General features: G+C 47.2%; 1 protein-coding gene across 4 annotated transcripts in view; it reads right to left on the reverse strand.

The window, feature by feature from the left end:
• MARCHF2 (membrane associated ring-CH-type finger 2) overlaps positions 1-12,470 on the reverse strand; it is a 77,891-nt gene that overhangs the window by 45,733 nt on the left and 19,688 nt on the right. For all 4 annotated transcript variants that reach the window (XM_050933820.1, XM_050933818.1, XM_050933821.1 and 1 more), the window contains exon 2: positions 11,108-11,337. In XM_050933820.1, the coding sequence (XP_050789777.1) occupies positions 11,108-11,283 (176 nt within the window). In that variant the 5' untranslated portion in view covers positions 11,284-11,337. The remainder of the gene's footprint in view (positions 1-11,107; positions 11,338-12,470) is intronic.

A 12,470-nucleotide genomic window follows, 5' to 3' on the forward strand; every position in this document is an offset into this window, starting at 1 on the left:
GCCACAACTGCAAGTGCCTGTTACGCTAAGAGTCCTGCACCAGACTTGACAACTCCCTGTGCATAAGGCCCTCATCAATTCAGGCACCGCAGAAAGCTTTATGGACAAGACAACAGACCAGACCCTTATAGTCCACGTCTGTCCAGGACCCGATAGAAACCATTGATGGGGCCCCCACAATATCCTCAGGGCCTGTAGTCACTGAAACCATCCCCCTGGAGGTCACAATCTGGGGGCATCAAGAGATGCTGCAATAGAGTGTAATACACTCCCCATATTTCCCCCAATTCTGGGTATCTCCTGGCTAATCCATCACAATTCCCTCATTCACTTGCAGGAGTCACGAGTCTCTCTTTCCTCAAAGTTCTGTCAACAGCACTGCTGGGATCTGATGGATGGGAAACACCCAGAAGACGCACAGGCCCCATGGGTGGTAGTGATTGGCCTAACAGAGATGGGAGGTGGAATCCTTGTTTAACTTCCCACCAAATACAGTGATTTTGCTAATGTATGCAGACTCCCTACCTCCCCATCGTGACTACAACTGTTCTATAAACTTACAGCCTGGAGCAACAGTCCCATTTGGCCGGCTTTATGCCATGTCTGAACCTGAGCTAGCAACCTTATATGCATACCTCCAAGAGAATTTGGCCAAGGGTTTCATCCATAAATCCACCTCACCTGCTGGGGTGCCTTTTTTCTCTTCATGAAGAAGAAAGATGGCAGCCTCCATCTCTGTGTAGACTACCAGGTCTTGAACCAGATAACAGTGAGAAATTGAATATTCACAAAACTAGACCCTACAGGGCACATATAACCTTGTGTGCATTAGGCATGGAGACAAGTAGACGACCATCTTTTGGACCCACTATGGCCATTTTGAATACTTGGTGATGCCAGTGGGCTGACAAATGGCCCCACTACGTTTCAGTACTTCATTAATGATGTATTCTTGGACATCCTAGATCAATACGTAGTAATGTACCTTGGTGATACACTTATTTTTTCAGACCGTTCCAAACAGCATACAACTCATGTTCACACCATCTTGGAGAGGCTTTGCCAACATGGATTATATGCCAAGTTCAAAAAATGTGCCTTCAACGGTGTTTCTACTGACTTCATGGGATTAATCCTGTCCGTGGAAGGAGTTAAAATGGATCCAGAAAAGGTAAAGGCGGTCTGAAATTGGGTAGTACCTCGGAACATCCACAAAGTTCAGCGTTTCCTGGACTTCATGAATTTCTACTGCTGGTTCATCTTGAAATTGTCAGAGCAGACTGCCTCTCTGACCACTTTACTCCATAAGAGCATCCAGTTCAGTTGGATTCTGGAGGCCCAATGTGTCTTCCAGCACCTAAAACTTGCATTTACTAGCCCAACCTGATACTACACAAGCCTTAATTGTTGAAGCGGACTCTTTTAATGTAGCAACTGGAGCAGGGTTCTCCCAGAGGCATGGGTGCAGCAAGTGATGCATCCGCATGCTGTTTATTCTAGAAAGCTCACTCCTGCCAAGCAAAATTATGAAATCCTGGACAATGAACTCATGGCTATCAAACCAGCCTTCAAGGAGTGGCAACACTACCTTAAAGGGGCCTTACAGCTGGTCCAAGTATACACAGACTATAAGAATTTGGAATATTTATAGAAAGTCAAAGCCCTCAATCACAGATAGCTCCAATGGGTCCTGTTGTTCTCCCATTTTAATTTTACAATCTCCTATCATGCAGGTGGTGGGAATGGCAAAGCAGATGCCCTGTCCCAAAAAGTGGAGTACTATGCTGACCAGAAGAAACCCGACCAAGAGATCTTCTACATCCTAAAGTCTCATAACTTCCTCAGTGTGACAATGCTCCCGGACCAGTTTGTCCTAATCTGCTCAGCCTCTGCCAGTGGGACTTCCCCGATGATCAAGAAGCCATTGACCAGGAAGTGCATGAGCTCCAAGACAGACTGACCTTTGTGAAGGGACGCATATATGTTCCCCCTGGCAGTCCCCATGTGGCAGCTCTGCAGATGTGCCATGATTCCCCCTTGGCGAGGCATTTTCGCTGTTCCAAAACATAGTACCTGGCCTCCTATTTCTTTTGGTGGCCTCACAAGCACATGCAGCCTTCTGTGACTTACATGTCTGACTAAGGTGCCACACAACAAACCTTGTGGGCTTGCCCATCTCACTAGACTTAATCGTGCAGCTACCTGAGTACAATAGAGATATAGCCGTCTTAACTATTGTCAATCACCTTGTCAAGGATGATTCCCCACTCTGGTGGGGACCCGCAAGGATTTTAAAAATTAATACTGGTCACTCCAGACTTGTATTAAAATTTTAATGTTACAGGTTCTCTGATCTTAGATGGGTAGATGCTGTTGCCACCACTCAAGTGCAAAACCCCTTTGAGAACCCAGAAAGGCGCACTTGGGAATTCCTTCCTGTTGGGTACCCTCAAGCCCTTTCAGCCCCGCTCTGGGGAAGAGCTAAGGGGGGGGGGGGGGAAGAAATCAACTGTTGCCACCAGCTAATTTAAAAAAACAAAAAACCACACATCTGCACAAACCTCTTAAGAGAGACAGAACTCCAATCCTGTTCTTAAAAAAGGGTAAATTTTATTAAAAAAAGAAAATACATTGGAAAACTCAGGCTATTGGTAGATTTAAAGAGAGCAAATACAAGAATTAAGCATCAAGAATAGCTTTCTTGAGGTGCAGGTTAAAGGTTACAAGCAAAACAAAAGCACCTGGGGTTAGCACAGAGGAATCCACAAGCCATAAATAAAAGAAAATAAACCTAATCGCGTCTTCCTAGACATTTCCTGATCTAGTTTCTGGAGAAGAATGATTTAGTTGGTGTTGGTCCTGCTTTGAGCAAGGGGTTGGACTAGATGACCTCCTGAGGTCTCTTCCAACCCTAATCTTCTATGATTCTAAGATGTAATCCCCTCCCATTGCTGCCTCACCAACTGTAATGGCCCCTTAATTGTGGCCACAAACGAGTTCAAAGGGTGAAAATCCCAAATTGGGATGTGGCAAAGCCCTGTAGGCAAAGTACAACTGCTGCAACACTAGGTCCCAATCATTGGTGTGCTTATTCACAAATTTATGTATCATGGCCCCCAAAGTCCCATTAAACTTCTGCACTAGGTCATGTGTTTGATGATGGTAAGGGGTGGCAACCAAGTGGTTCACCCCATGAGCTTCCCAAAGACATTTCATGATCCCTGCCAGGAAGTTAGTTCCCGAATCCATAAGGATGTCTGATGGCCAATCTATCCTGGCAAAAATGTCTGCCAATGCCTGGCTCATGCTTTTAGCCTTGGTGGCAAAATTCATGAAGGTCAGTATGTACAGCTTTCCTCTGGGTGTTTTCTTAGGGAAAGGAGCCAGAATATTCACAGTTACACGCTGAAATGGAACCTCAATTATGGGGAGTGGCTGGAGAGGGACTGTGACCTGGTCTTGGCTTTTCCATCCTCTGGCACACCTTACAAGACCAGACATAGGTAGAAACATCCTTGCCCATTCCCTCCCAGTGGAATGACTACCTCAAACAGTCTTTGGTCCTGTTCACCTAAGCATAGCCACTAGGGTGATCGTGGGCTAAGCACAAGAGCTTTTCCCTATACTTAGTTGGAAGTACCAACTGTCTCTGAGGATGCCTGTCCTCCTTGTACCCACCAGAAAGGGTTACTTTGTATAACAGTCCTACTTCTACAACAAACCTGGACTTATCGAAAGAGCTGAGAGGCAGTAGGTTGCTCCGTGCCACCGTCCAAGCTCCATTGAGGCTTTCATCTGCTTCCTGCTCTGCCTGGAATTGCTCCCTTGATGCTGGAGACATTAGTTTTTCGCTGGGTTGTGGATTTGGACCCACTGGAAGCGATGCAGGTGATGGGCGTGTTTCCATCGATTGTGAACCGCTTTCCGCTGGTGCGCAAGGTTGTATTTCAGGCTCTGGTTGAGCTTCTTGTGCTGGTTTAGCTGCTGCTGCTGCTGCAGGCGCAGGCTCTGTGGCACCCTTTGGTGCTGGCTTCCCTGACTCTGGTGGGGTTGCAATCATGGGCTCTGGTGCTGACTGCTCCGCCAGCTCTGATCCTTGGGCTAGTTCTGGCTGGGTCCCAGGAACTGGATCTACAACTGCTGCCATAGACTTTGGTCTGGGGTCTGGTTCCACCACCTCTGGCTGGGTCCCCAGGCCTGTGGTATCAAGGGACACAGACTGGGTCCATGTAGGAGGCACAGGAATGGGGTTATGTAGGGAGGCCTCTTTAGCCTGGCTGCGGGAGACCATCCCCACCCTTTTTATTAGCCTTGCATGGTTGGCCAAATCTTCTCCCAGCAGCATGGGAATGGGATAATCGTCATAGACTGCAAAAGTCCATATTCCTGACCAGCCTTTGTACTGGGCAGGCAACTTGGCTGTAGGCAAGTTAAAAGACTTGCCTTTAAAGGGTTGCACTGTCACTTGGGCCTCTGGGTTGATGAATTTGAGGTCTACCAGGGACTGGCAGATAATTGACACCTGTGCTCCAGTGTCTCTCCACACATTAATCTTCATCTCGCCCACACTCACAGTTTCCCTTCGCTCTGGGGGTATTTGTGAGGCCTCTGGGCCTGAAGGCTCTCGGTGGGACCCCGGGGTGATGAGTTGCAGTCGGCCTTCATATGCCCCAGCTCATTACATTTAAAGCATCGCCCAGCTGATTGTGGGCTGGGCGAGTTGGGTGGTTGGAGAGTAGGGTGGTAGGACGAGAGGGCATCTGGGGTTTTCCTGGCTGTGTGGAGGGCTCTTCCTTATGAGATGGGGCCTTGGGCTGACTTTGATGGTGGGGTGTTATTTTGGGTTGCCCCTTCTGGTATCTGCACCAACTGCTACTAGCACTCTTCTCCGCCACCTCCACTCATTTGGCTCCAATCTCCCCACCCTCAATTACACTTTTGGGGTTCCCATCTAGGATGTACTTTTCTATCTCCTCAGGCACACCCTCTAAGAACTGCAACATTTGTATTAGGAGAGAGAGATATTCCAGAGACTCAACATTTGCTCCCAACATCCAGGCACCCCAATTTTTTTTACAATGTGGTAGGCATGTCAGGAAAATGTCACATCTGGTTTCCACCTTAGGGCTCTGAATCGCCGAGGGGCATGCTCGGATGTTAGCCCCATCCTAATTCTGGTCTTTTGTTTAAAAAGTTTGTATGCGTTCATGTGTTGTTTAGGCATTTCAGCTGCCACCTCTGCTAAGGGCCCACTGAGTTGTGGCCTCAGCTTCACCATATACTGGTCTGGAAGGATGTTGTACCCAAGGCAGGATCTTTCAAAATTTTCTAAGGTGGCCTTTGTATCATCGCCTACCTTGTATGTGGGGAATTTCTTGGAATGGGGAGTGGTACCTGGAGGAGGATTGCTAGGGCTACCTGGTTGAGCCAGCTTAGCTTTTTCCAGCTCTAAGCGCTTCAGCTCCAGTTCCGCTTCCAAGCACTTCATCTCATTCCTTTCCTTCGCTTCCAGGCGCTTCTCCTCCACTTCAGCCTCCAAGTGCTCCACCTCCAAGCACTTCATCTCTAGGAAGAAATTCCTGTCTTCCGCAGTTAGAACTCAGCCTGGGTTAAGGGCATCCCTCCATCCTGGCAGTGGGATCTCAGGTTAGGGAGGGCTGACCCTTTCCCCCTGGGAAATTCCCGGTCCTCTATCCCCTCCCTGCATTTCTGTCATGGAGCTGGATATCTGGGCTTGATCTGGGTCGGTCTTCTCCATGGTGTATCACTTTTGGAAGACTGGTTGCTCTAGGGTTTTGGTGGCCAACCGCAACCTCATGCACAGGGCTGCCCTGTTGCCACAAAGCTAGAAAAAAAATAAACTGCTTGCTGGGCTCCCTGACTTGGTAGGCTGAAACCTTTGCATGCCAGTTCCCCCTCAGCCAGCAAAGAAAAGAAATAAAAAAAATAAAAAAAAAAAAAATGCTCTGGCTTTGCAGGCTGCCAAAAGGAAAAATGTGTCCTTTTAAAATCCCGAGGTCTGTGCTTCTGGTTCAAAATGATCCCACTGCTCTGCTACCATGTCAAGGCTGATTCCCCACTCTGGCACTTCGAGTGGACAAGTTGGGGGCCCTCAAGGGCTCTAAAAATTAATACTGGCCACTCCAGGCACGTATTAAACTTTGAAGGTTACGGCTTTTCTCTGACCTTGGATGGGTGGATGCTGCCACCACCCAAGTGCAAAACCCCTTTGAGAACCCAGAAAGGCACACTTGGGAATTCCTTCCTGTGGGGTACCCTCAAGCCCTTTCACTCCCCTCCGGGGAAGAGCTGAAGGGGAAAAAAAAACAAAAAAAAACAAAAAAAAAAACAAGCAAAACAGCTGTTGCCACTAGCTAATTAAAAAAAAAAAAGTATGTGCACAAACCTCTTAAAACACAGAACTCCAATCCTGTTCTTAAAAAAGGTAAATTTTATTAAGAAAGAACGAAAGAAAGAAAATAAATAAATACATTGGAAAGCTCAGGCTATAGGTAGATATAAAAAGAGCAAATACAAGAATTAAGCATCAAGAATAGCTTTCTTGAAGTGCAGGTTAAAGGTTACAAACAAAACAAAAGGACCTGGGGTTAGCACAGAGGAATCCACAAGCCATAAAGAAATAAAAAAGATAAACCTAATCGCATCTTTCTAGACGTTTCCTGATCTAATTACATCTCTGGGGTTTTAAATAAGTAATTTTTAGATATGATACAAATGATTTTTCATATCTGGCCCAAAGTTTCTTACAGTATTGCTGCTCTGTCCCAAGGAGAACCACCACAGACAGACAAAGGGGAAGATTTTTCTCAAATTTTAAAAAGTTCTAGCCTTCCCATTGGCTCTTTTGGTCAGGTGCCCACTCACTTCCTTTTACCTATGCAAAGCAGTAATACTTTTTAACTCTTTACAGGTAAAGCAAGTAGAGAACAGCTATTAAGAGAGATTTTATGGGTAACTGGATGTCCATAACAGGGAGCTACCCCCCACCTTCATTTATCACACATCTCATGAACATGGCCCACTTTGTGTCTTGTACCCGGTTACCTTCCTTCGAGGAGACTGCCCAGCTACAGGGAAACCAGCTCAGAAACCCAATAGATACATGGAAGCCAGGTCATCTGCCTTCTGGACTCCCCGAGTGCATTATTTCTGACAATGGTGCTCAGTTAATGACTTGCTTCCAGCAGGAGGCCATCCAATTGCTGAGAGTACACTCTTGTCTTTCTTCATCTTATCATCCGCAAACGAATGGCCAGACAGAAAGAGTGAACCAAATCCTGGAGCAGTATCTCCAGAGATACAGAATGACTGGTCCTCACTGTTATCCTATGCAGAGCTCACATATAACAACACTGAACATGCTTCCACAGGACGAAGCCCTTTTATTGCAAACTACACATTCCATCCCCAGTTCCATCCTTAAGTACCCCTAACCTCCCCTACTCCAGCCACTTCAGATCGGGTACAACTGATCCATTGTACTCAGAGGGAGCTAAAAACCCACCTGAGGAAGCCAAACAGGACAACAAGTGATATGAAGACCAATGGCAACAAAAAGGCCCTGAATTCACTGTAGGCCATAAAGTATGGCACTCAGTAGAGCTCCTCCATACCAACAAACCATCCCATAAACTCAATCACCAATTCCTTGGCCCACATTGAATCTACTAACAGACCAACTTTGTCACCTTCAAACTCTACCTGTCTCGTTCCTTCAAAATCCACCCAGCATTTCACGCGTCCCTATTGAAGCCATATGTGACTAACCCTTTTCCGCACCGGACCCAGCCACCTCCCATTCCGATGCGTGTGCAGGACCATGAAGAGTATATTGTCCATGAAGTCCTCAATTCTAAAACCAAATAGGGTAAGCTGTGGCATTTGATTGATTGGGAAGGTAACAGGGCTGAGGGGCATTCCTGGGAGCCTGCTGAACACGTCCATGCCCCCGAATTTGTAAGAACATTCCACAAGAACCATCCCATTGCTGCCATAAGAATGGGGGTGATGTGATGTCCCAGATCTTGAACCCAGGCATTGGAGTCCCCAGACAACTGTCACATCCTGGCCTCCATCCAACGGCTACTGAAACTAGGTGGGTTGAGAAGCTACTAGGGCAATAGCCCCAGTCAGGGCACCACCCATGGGAGCTCTGTTTCTTGGACTACTTGGCTCCACTGATTGATCCAATTACGCTATTTAAACAAGGAGGAGGAATAGGAAGTTTGTCCAAGCAACAAAGTGGTTTCCTGTTGTGGCTGCACTGGACCCTGCTTGTGCCTGCTTCCTGCACCCAACTCTGTTCCTGCCTTACCCAACCTTCGTTCCTGTTCCCACTGTGCTCCTGCTCCATGCTTGATTCTTCCCTCTCTTCCTGTTCCTGGCTCCTCCCTGCCTCACCTCCAATCCTCATGGACCAGTCCTCGCTCCAACTCCAGCTTGACCCTTGGCTCTGACATTTGGCATCTGACCTTGGCTCCGGCACTCGGTTTCGATTCCTGATTCTGACTCTGGCTTGACCCATGGCTCTGGAACCTGGCAGTTGACTCTGATGCTGATCCTTGATTTCCTTCCCCACTCTGGACGCCTGCTCTGTCCACTAGAGCTTATTTCTTCTCTGACTAATAGGCCAGACTTCCTACATCCCGGCCCATAAAACCCAGATGGCCTGTTTGCAGAATTGAACTCCCATTGCAATCCCCAAGAAAAGAAATTCAAGTCTCACTTCCACCATTCTGCTCCAGGTTTGTTAGATAAAGCATTCTGTTTTGCCTTCATCAATGTCTGTGTCTAGCTCTTCCTTCCACATATTCACAGAGTCACCATTTTCCACACTTCATCAATTCTTTATTCGTAGTTTATGGATAGATTTGAAATTGAATAGAACAACTGACACTCAGGTAGGATTTGAAACTAAGATCTCTGACCAACTCACTAGCTGAGTTGAATATGAGGCCAATGTTCTCTGCAGAGGGAAACTGTCCAGCTTATTGGAGCTTTTTTCAACCAAAAAAGTTTCAGCACATTTTGCTGCCATTTGCTTGTTGAATCAACAATCCTGGAGGTCTACTAAGACACAATCTCGTCTTCAGAGGACAAAACTGGAAATCACATGTGGAAAAAAGAATTGGCAAATGCTCTATGAAGATACTGCTTTAAATTTTACTAGCTTGGCTAGATTCAACTGACACACATCACCCTCTATGACTCCCAGGCACATCAGACTGACCCTCTGTTCTGTCTGCTCATTTTTGTGAGTAGCTGGGATATTTAAATATACAAGAATCCTACATTAGTTATATCTGAATAAATCATGGTGTCCAGATATAAGTGCCCTGGTATTCCAGTAGGCTGGGGAGAAAGGACATTGTACAGTCTGCATGTGCACTTTTTACATCACAAGCTTGTCGGAGCAAGGACTGTATTTTGTCTTATGTCTTTGGTGCTTAAATAATCATGACAGTAAGCCTAGTTCCTGGCTTTTTTGGTGGTGGATGTCTCACCTTCACTGCAGCCCCAGCTGATGCCAGTTGTAGCACACACGGCTTAGGCTTGATCAGCACTAGGTAGTCTGGTTAGGATGCAATGGACATTTGAGAGCCTAATTAATTGTATGTATTTGATTAGTATTAGGTTCCATTTTAGTGTCTATTTCCCTGGACAAATCTGGCTAAACAGATATCATCTCCAATGTTAGTTTACCATGAAGCTCCTGGGCAAATGGGCTGGGATATGATGTAAGCAGAGTCAGGATGAGCTCTACCCTGACCTCTGGTGGTGAATTATGGGGAGTGTGGAAAAAAATTTCAGGTATTTGCATTGGCACACCCACCCCACCCAGCATAGCCCACGGCAGACTGGGATGGTTATTTTGACAGTTCTAGGATCCCCAATTTCTTTGTTATTGGAGCAGGAGGAATAAAGTGTTGTCACCCTGATTATGTGAATAAGGAACTATGAGACTGCTTTATGACAGAGAGGTCTCACCATCAATTAGGTAGCACTTGCTAGACAAGGGACATGGGTGCCAAAACCCAGTGAATTGAGAGAGAGGTTGGGGACTGGTGTGTGAACCTGATGGTATGGGCCCCCTTTGAGGGCTTGGAACACCAATTGCACATCCTTGTCTCTCCACTGTTGAAGAGCAGAGCCAATTTTGAATCCTTTAGGAGTCCAGCTAGAGGCTGCTGAGCTGAATTCACGTTGGGCCAATGGTGCATCAGCACTGGGGCTCCCCTGCTACAAGCCGAAATCACTAAAAGAGCTAAGCTTGCTGAGCTGAGATCACTGAGTGCTGTGTAAATTAGTCGGGGAGCCTGAAGATCTATCGCTAAGCGGCTGGCAGATTGGAGCAGTTTGCAGCACGTTGGAGCAGCCCACGGAACAGTGAGCAGAGTGGAGCAGTTTGTGGGGACGGCTGGAGCAGCTCGCGGGTCTGCTGGAGGAGCGGCACAGCTGGTGGAGTGGAGCCAGTCGTGGTGAAAGCTGCAGCAGAACACCACGGAGAAGCAGAGCAGTTTGCCCCCTGGCCCACATAAGGTGCCCCTTAACACACTGTGTATGCCCCCCCATTTCCACCCAGGCTGGGGCAGGGGGAACTCTGCAGATAAACTTTTGAACTCTGGGGTGGCACTGACCAGAGACAGAGACTTCTGGGTTGTTGGACTTTGGAGTGATTGGACTTAAGACCTTAAGGGGGAAAGGACATTGCCAAACATACTTGGAGGTGGGTTTTTTTTTGCTTATGGTTTGTGTTATAGTCCTGTTTGTGGTGTTTCTCCAATGTGATGCCGCATTGTTTCCCTCCTTTATTAAAAGGATTCTGCTACACTCGGACTCCGTGCTTGCGAGTGGGGAAGAAGTATTGCCTCCTAGAGGCGCCCGGGGGGGGGGGTGGTATGTAATTGTCCCAGGTCACTGGGTGGGGGCTCAAGCCGGTTTTGCATTGTGTTATTGAAACGGAACCCCTCGATACGGACCCAGCCCTTGTTGCTGCCAACTCAGAGGGGCAGAAGGGTTACATAGTAATAGCTAAGAGCAAAAGGCTGATGCAGCCCAGCGCAAGCAGCGAGCAACGTTCCTTTACCTTTGTGCTCCCAGTGCTCTGATCACTGTGGAGAGCAGCCGGCCATCTTTTGCAGTCACTTGGGTGACATACTGTGGTCGCCCGATGTCGGTGTCCTCCACTGACTTAGACAAAGCAGCACTTCCTGGACAGTCACACAATGAGCCAGGTAGGTGGCAGCAGTCGCCTGTCGTCATGGCAACAAAGAGCACCTACTCCTTCAGAGACTGAATCTCAGAGTCATGATAGGCCTGGAACAAAACGAGACAAAGCCGATGAAGAGGTTTCTAAGCCATTTCACTCCTTGTTCAAGCTCCAGCTAGCTTCTCGCACAACCAGCCTCTCCCCCTTCTCCTGAGGCATACAGCACTCATCAGACTCTCCTTCCCGCAGCGTGCTGTTTCTTACACTGCTCTACAAGTCTGTCACACAGAATTAGTTACCTGCAGTCAGTGGGCAAAGGGAGGAAGGGGGGCCTGACTCCAAGTCATTTAGGATCCTGCTCTGGCCTCAGCATCACTAACTGTGCTATTATTACCTTGTCCTCCTACATACATGGGAACTGGAACCCTAAACAAAGCCTTGCACACTTGTCCTTACTGGCCCAGGCACAAAACTGACTTGTCCACCCTTGTGATAAAGAAAAGCCATTAATGATATTTTATTAGCCTGTACTTGTCCTTGAGACGTAGAAGCAGAATTTTGTGAGGCTGCCTTAACATAAAATTGAGGTTCCAGATGAAGTGGCCTTTTCATCTATTTTGGGGAGGATGTTATGGATTTTGCTCCCCAGGGAGAGTTCACAGTACCCACAATTAGAATAGCCATCCTAGCTTGTGAAACTGAGCACACTGAACATGGAAATGATGGGACATTAACCAGGGAGCCTCATGGGGCCATTTTGGCCTTGTCTAGACTAGGATTTAAGGTGTGATGCTAGCATGTGTTAGCTAACATATTTGAAAAGTCTAATGTAGACAAGTATCAGAAGGGTAGCCGTGTTAGTCTGGATCTGTAAAAACGGCAGAGTCCTGTGGCACCTTATAGACTAACAAACGTATTGGAGCATGAGCTTTTGTGGGTGAATACCCACTTCGTCAGATGCAGCCCACGAAAGCTCATGTTCCAAAACTTCTGTTAGTTTGTAAGATGCCACAGGACTCTTTGCTGCTTTTACAGATCCAGACTAACACGGCTACCCTCTAAATGTGTGATATAATGTAGACAAGGCACACTAACATACATTATTGTCTAATTAAAGCCCCCCTCCTTCCATTCTACCCCAGACTTTAAGTGGACCACCCCCTCAGTGTGTGAGTGTGTAAACATTTCAGGGTCAAAACTCAAGGTGACACACATGCAAAAACATGTTACCCCTCTGGCT

Source organism: Gopherus flavomarginatus, chromosome 24 (assembly GCF_025201925.1).
Source record: "Gopherus flavomarginatus isolate rGopFla2 chromosome 24, rGopFla2.mat.asm, whole genome shotgun sequence".
Classification (NCBI taxonomy): Eukaryota; Metazoa; Chordata; order Testudines; family Testudinidae; genus Gopherus; species Gopherus flavomarginatus.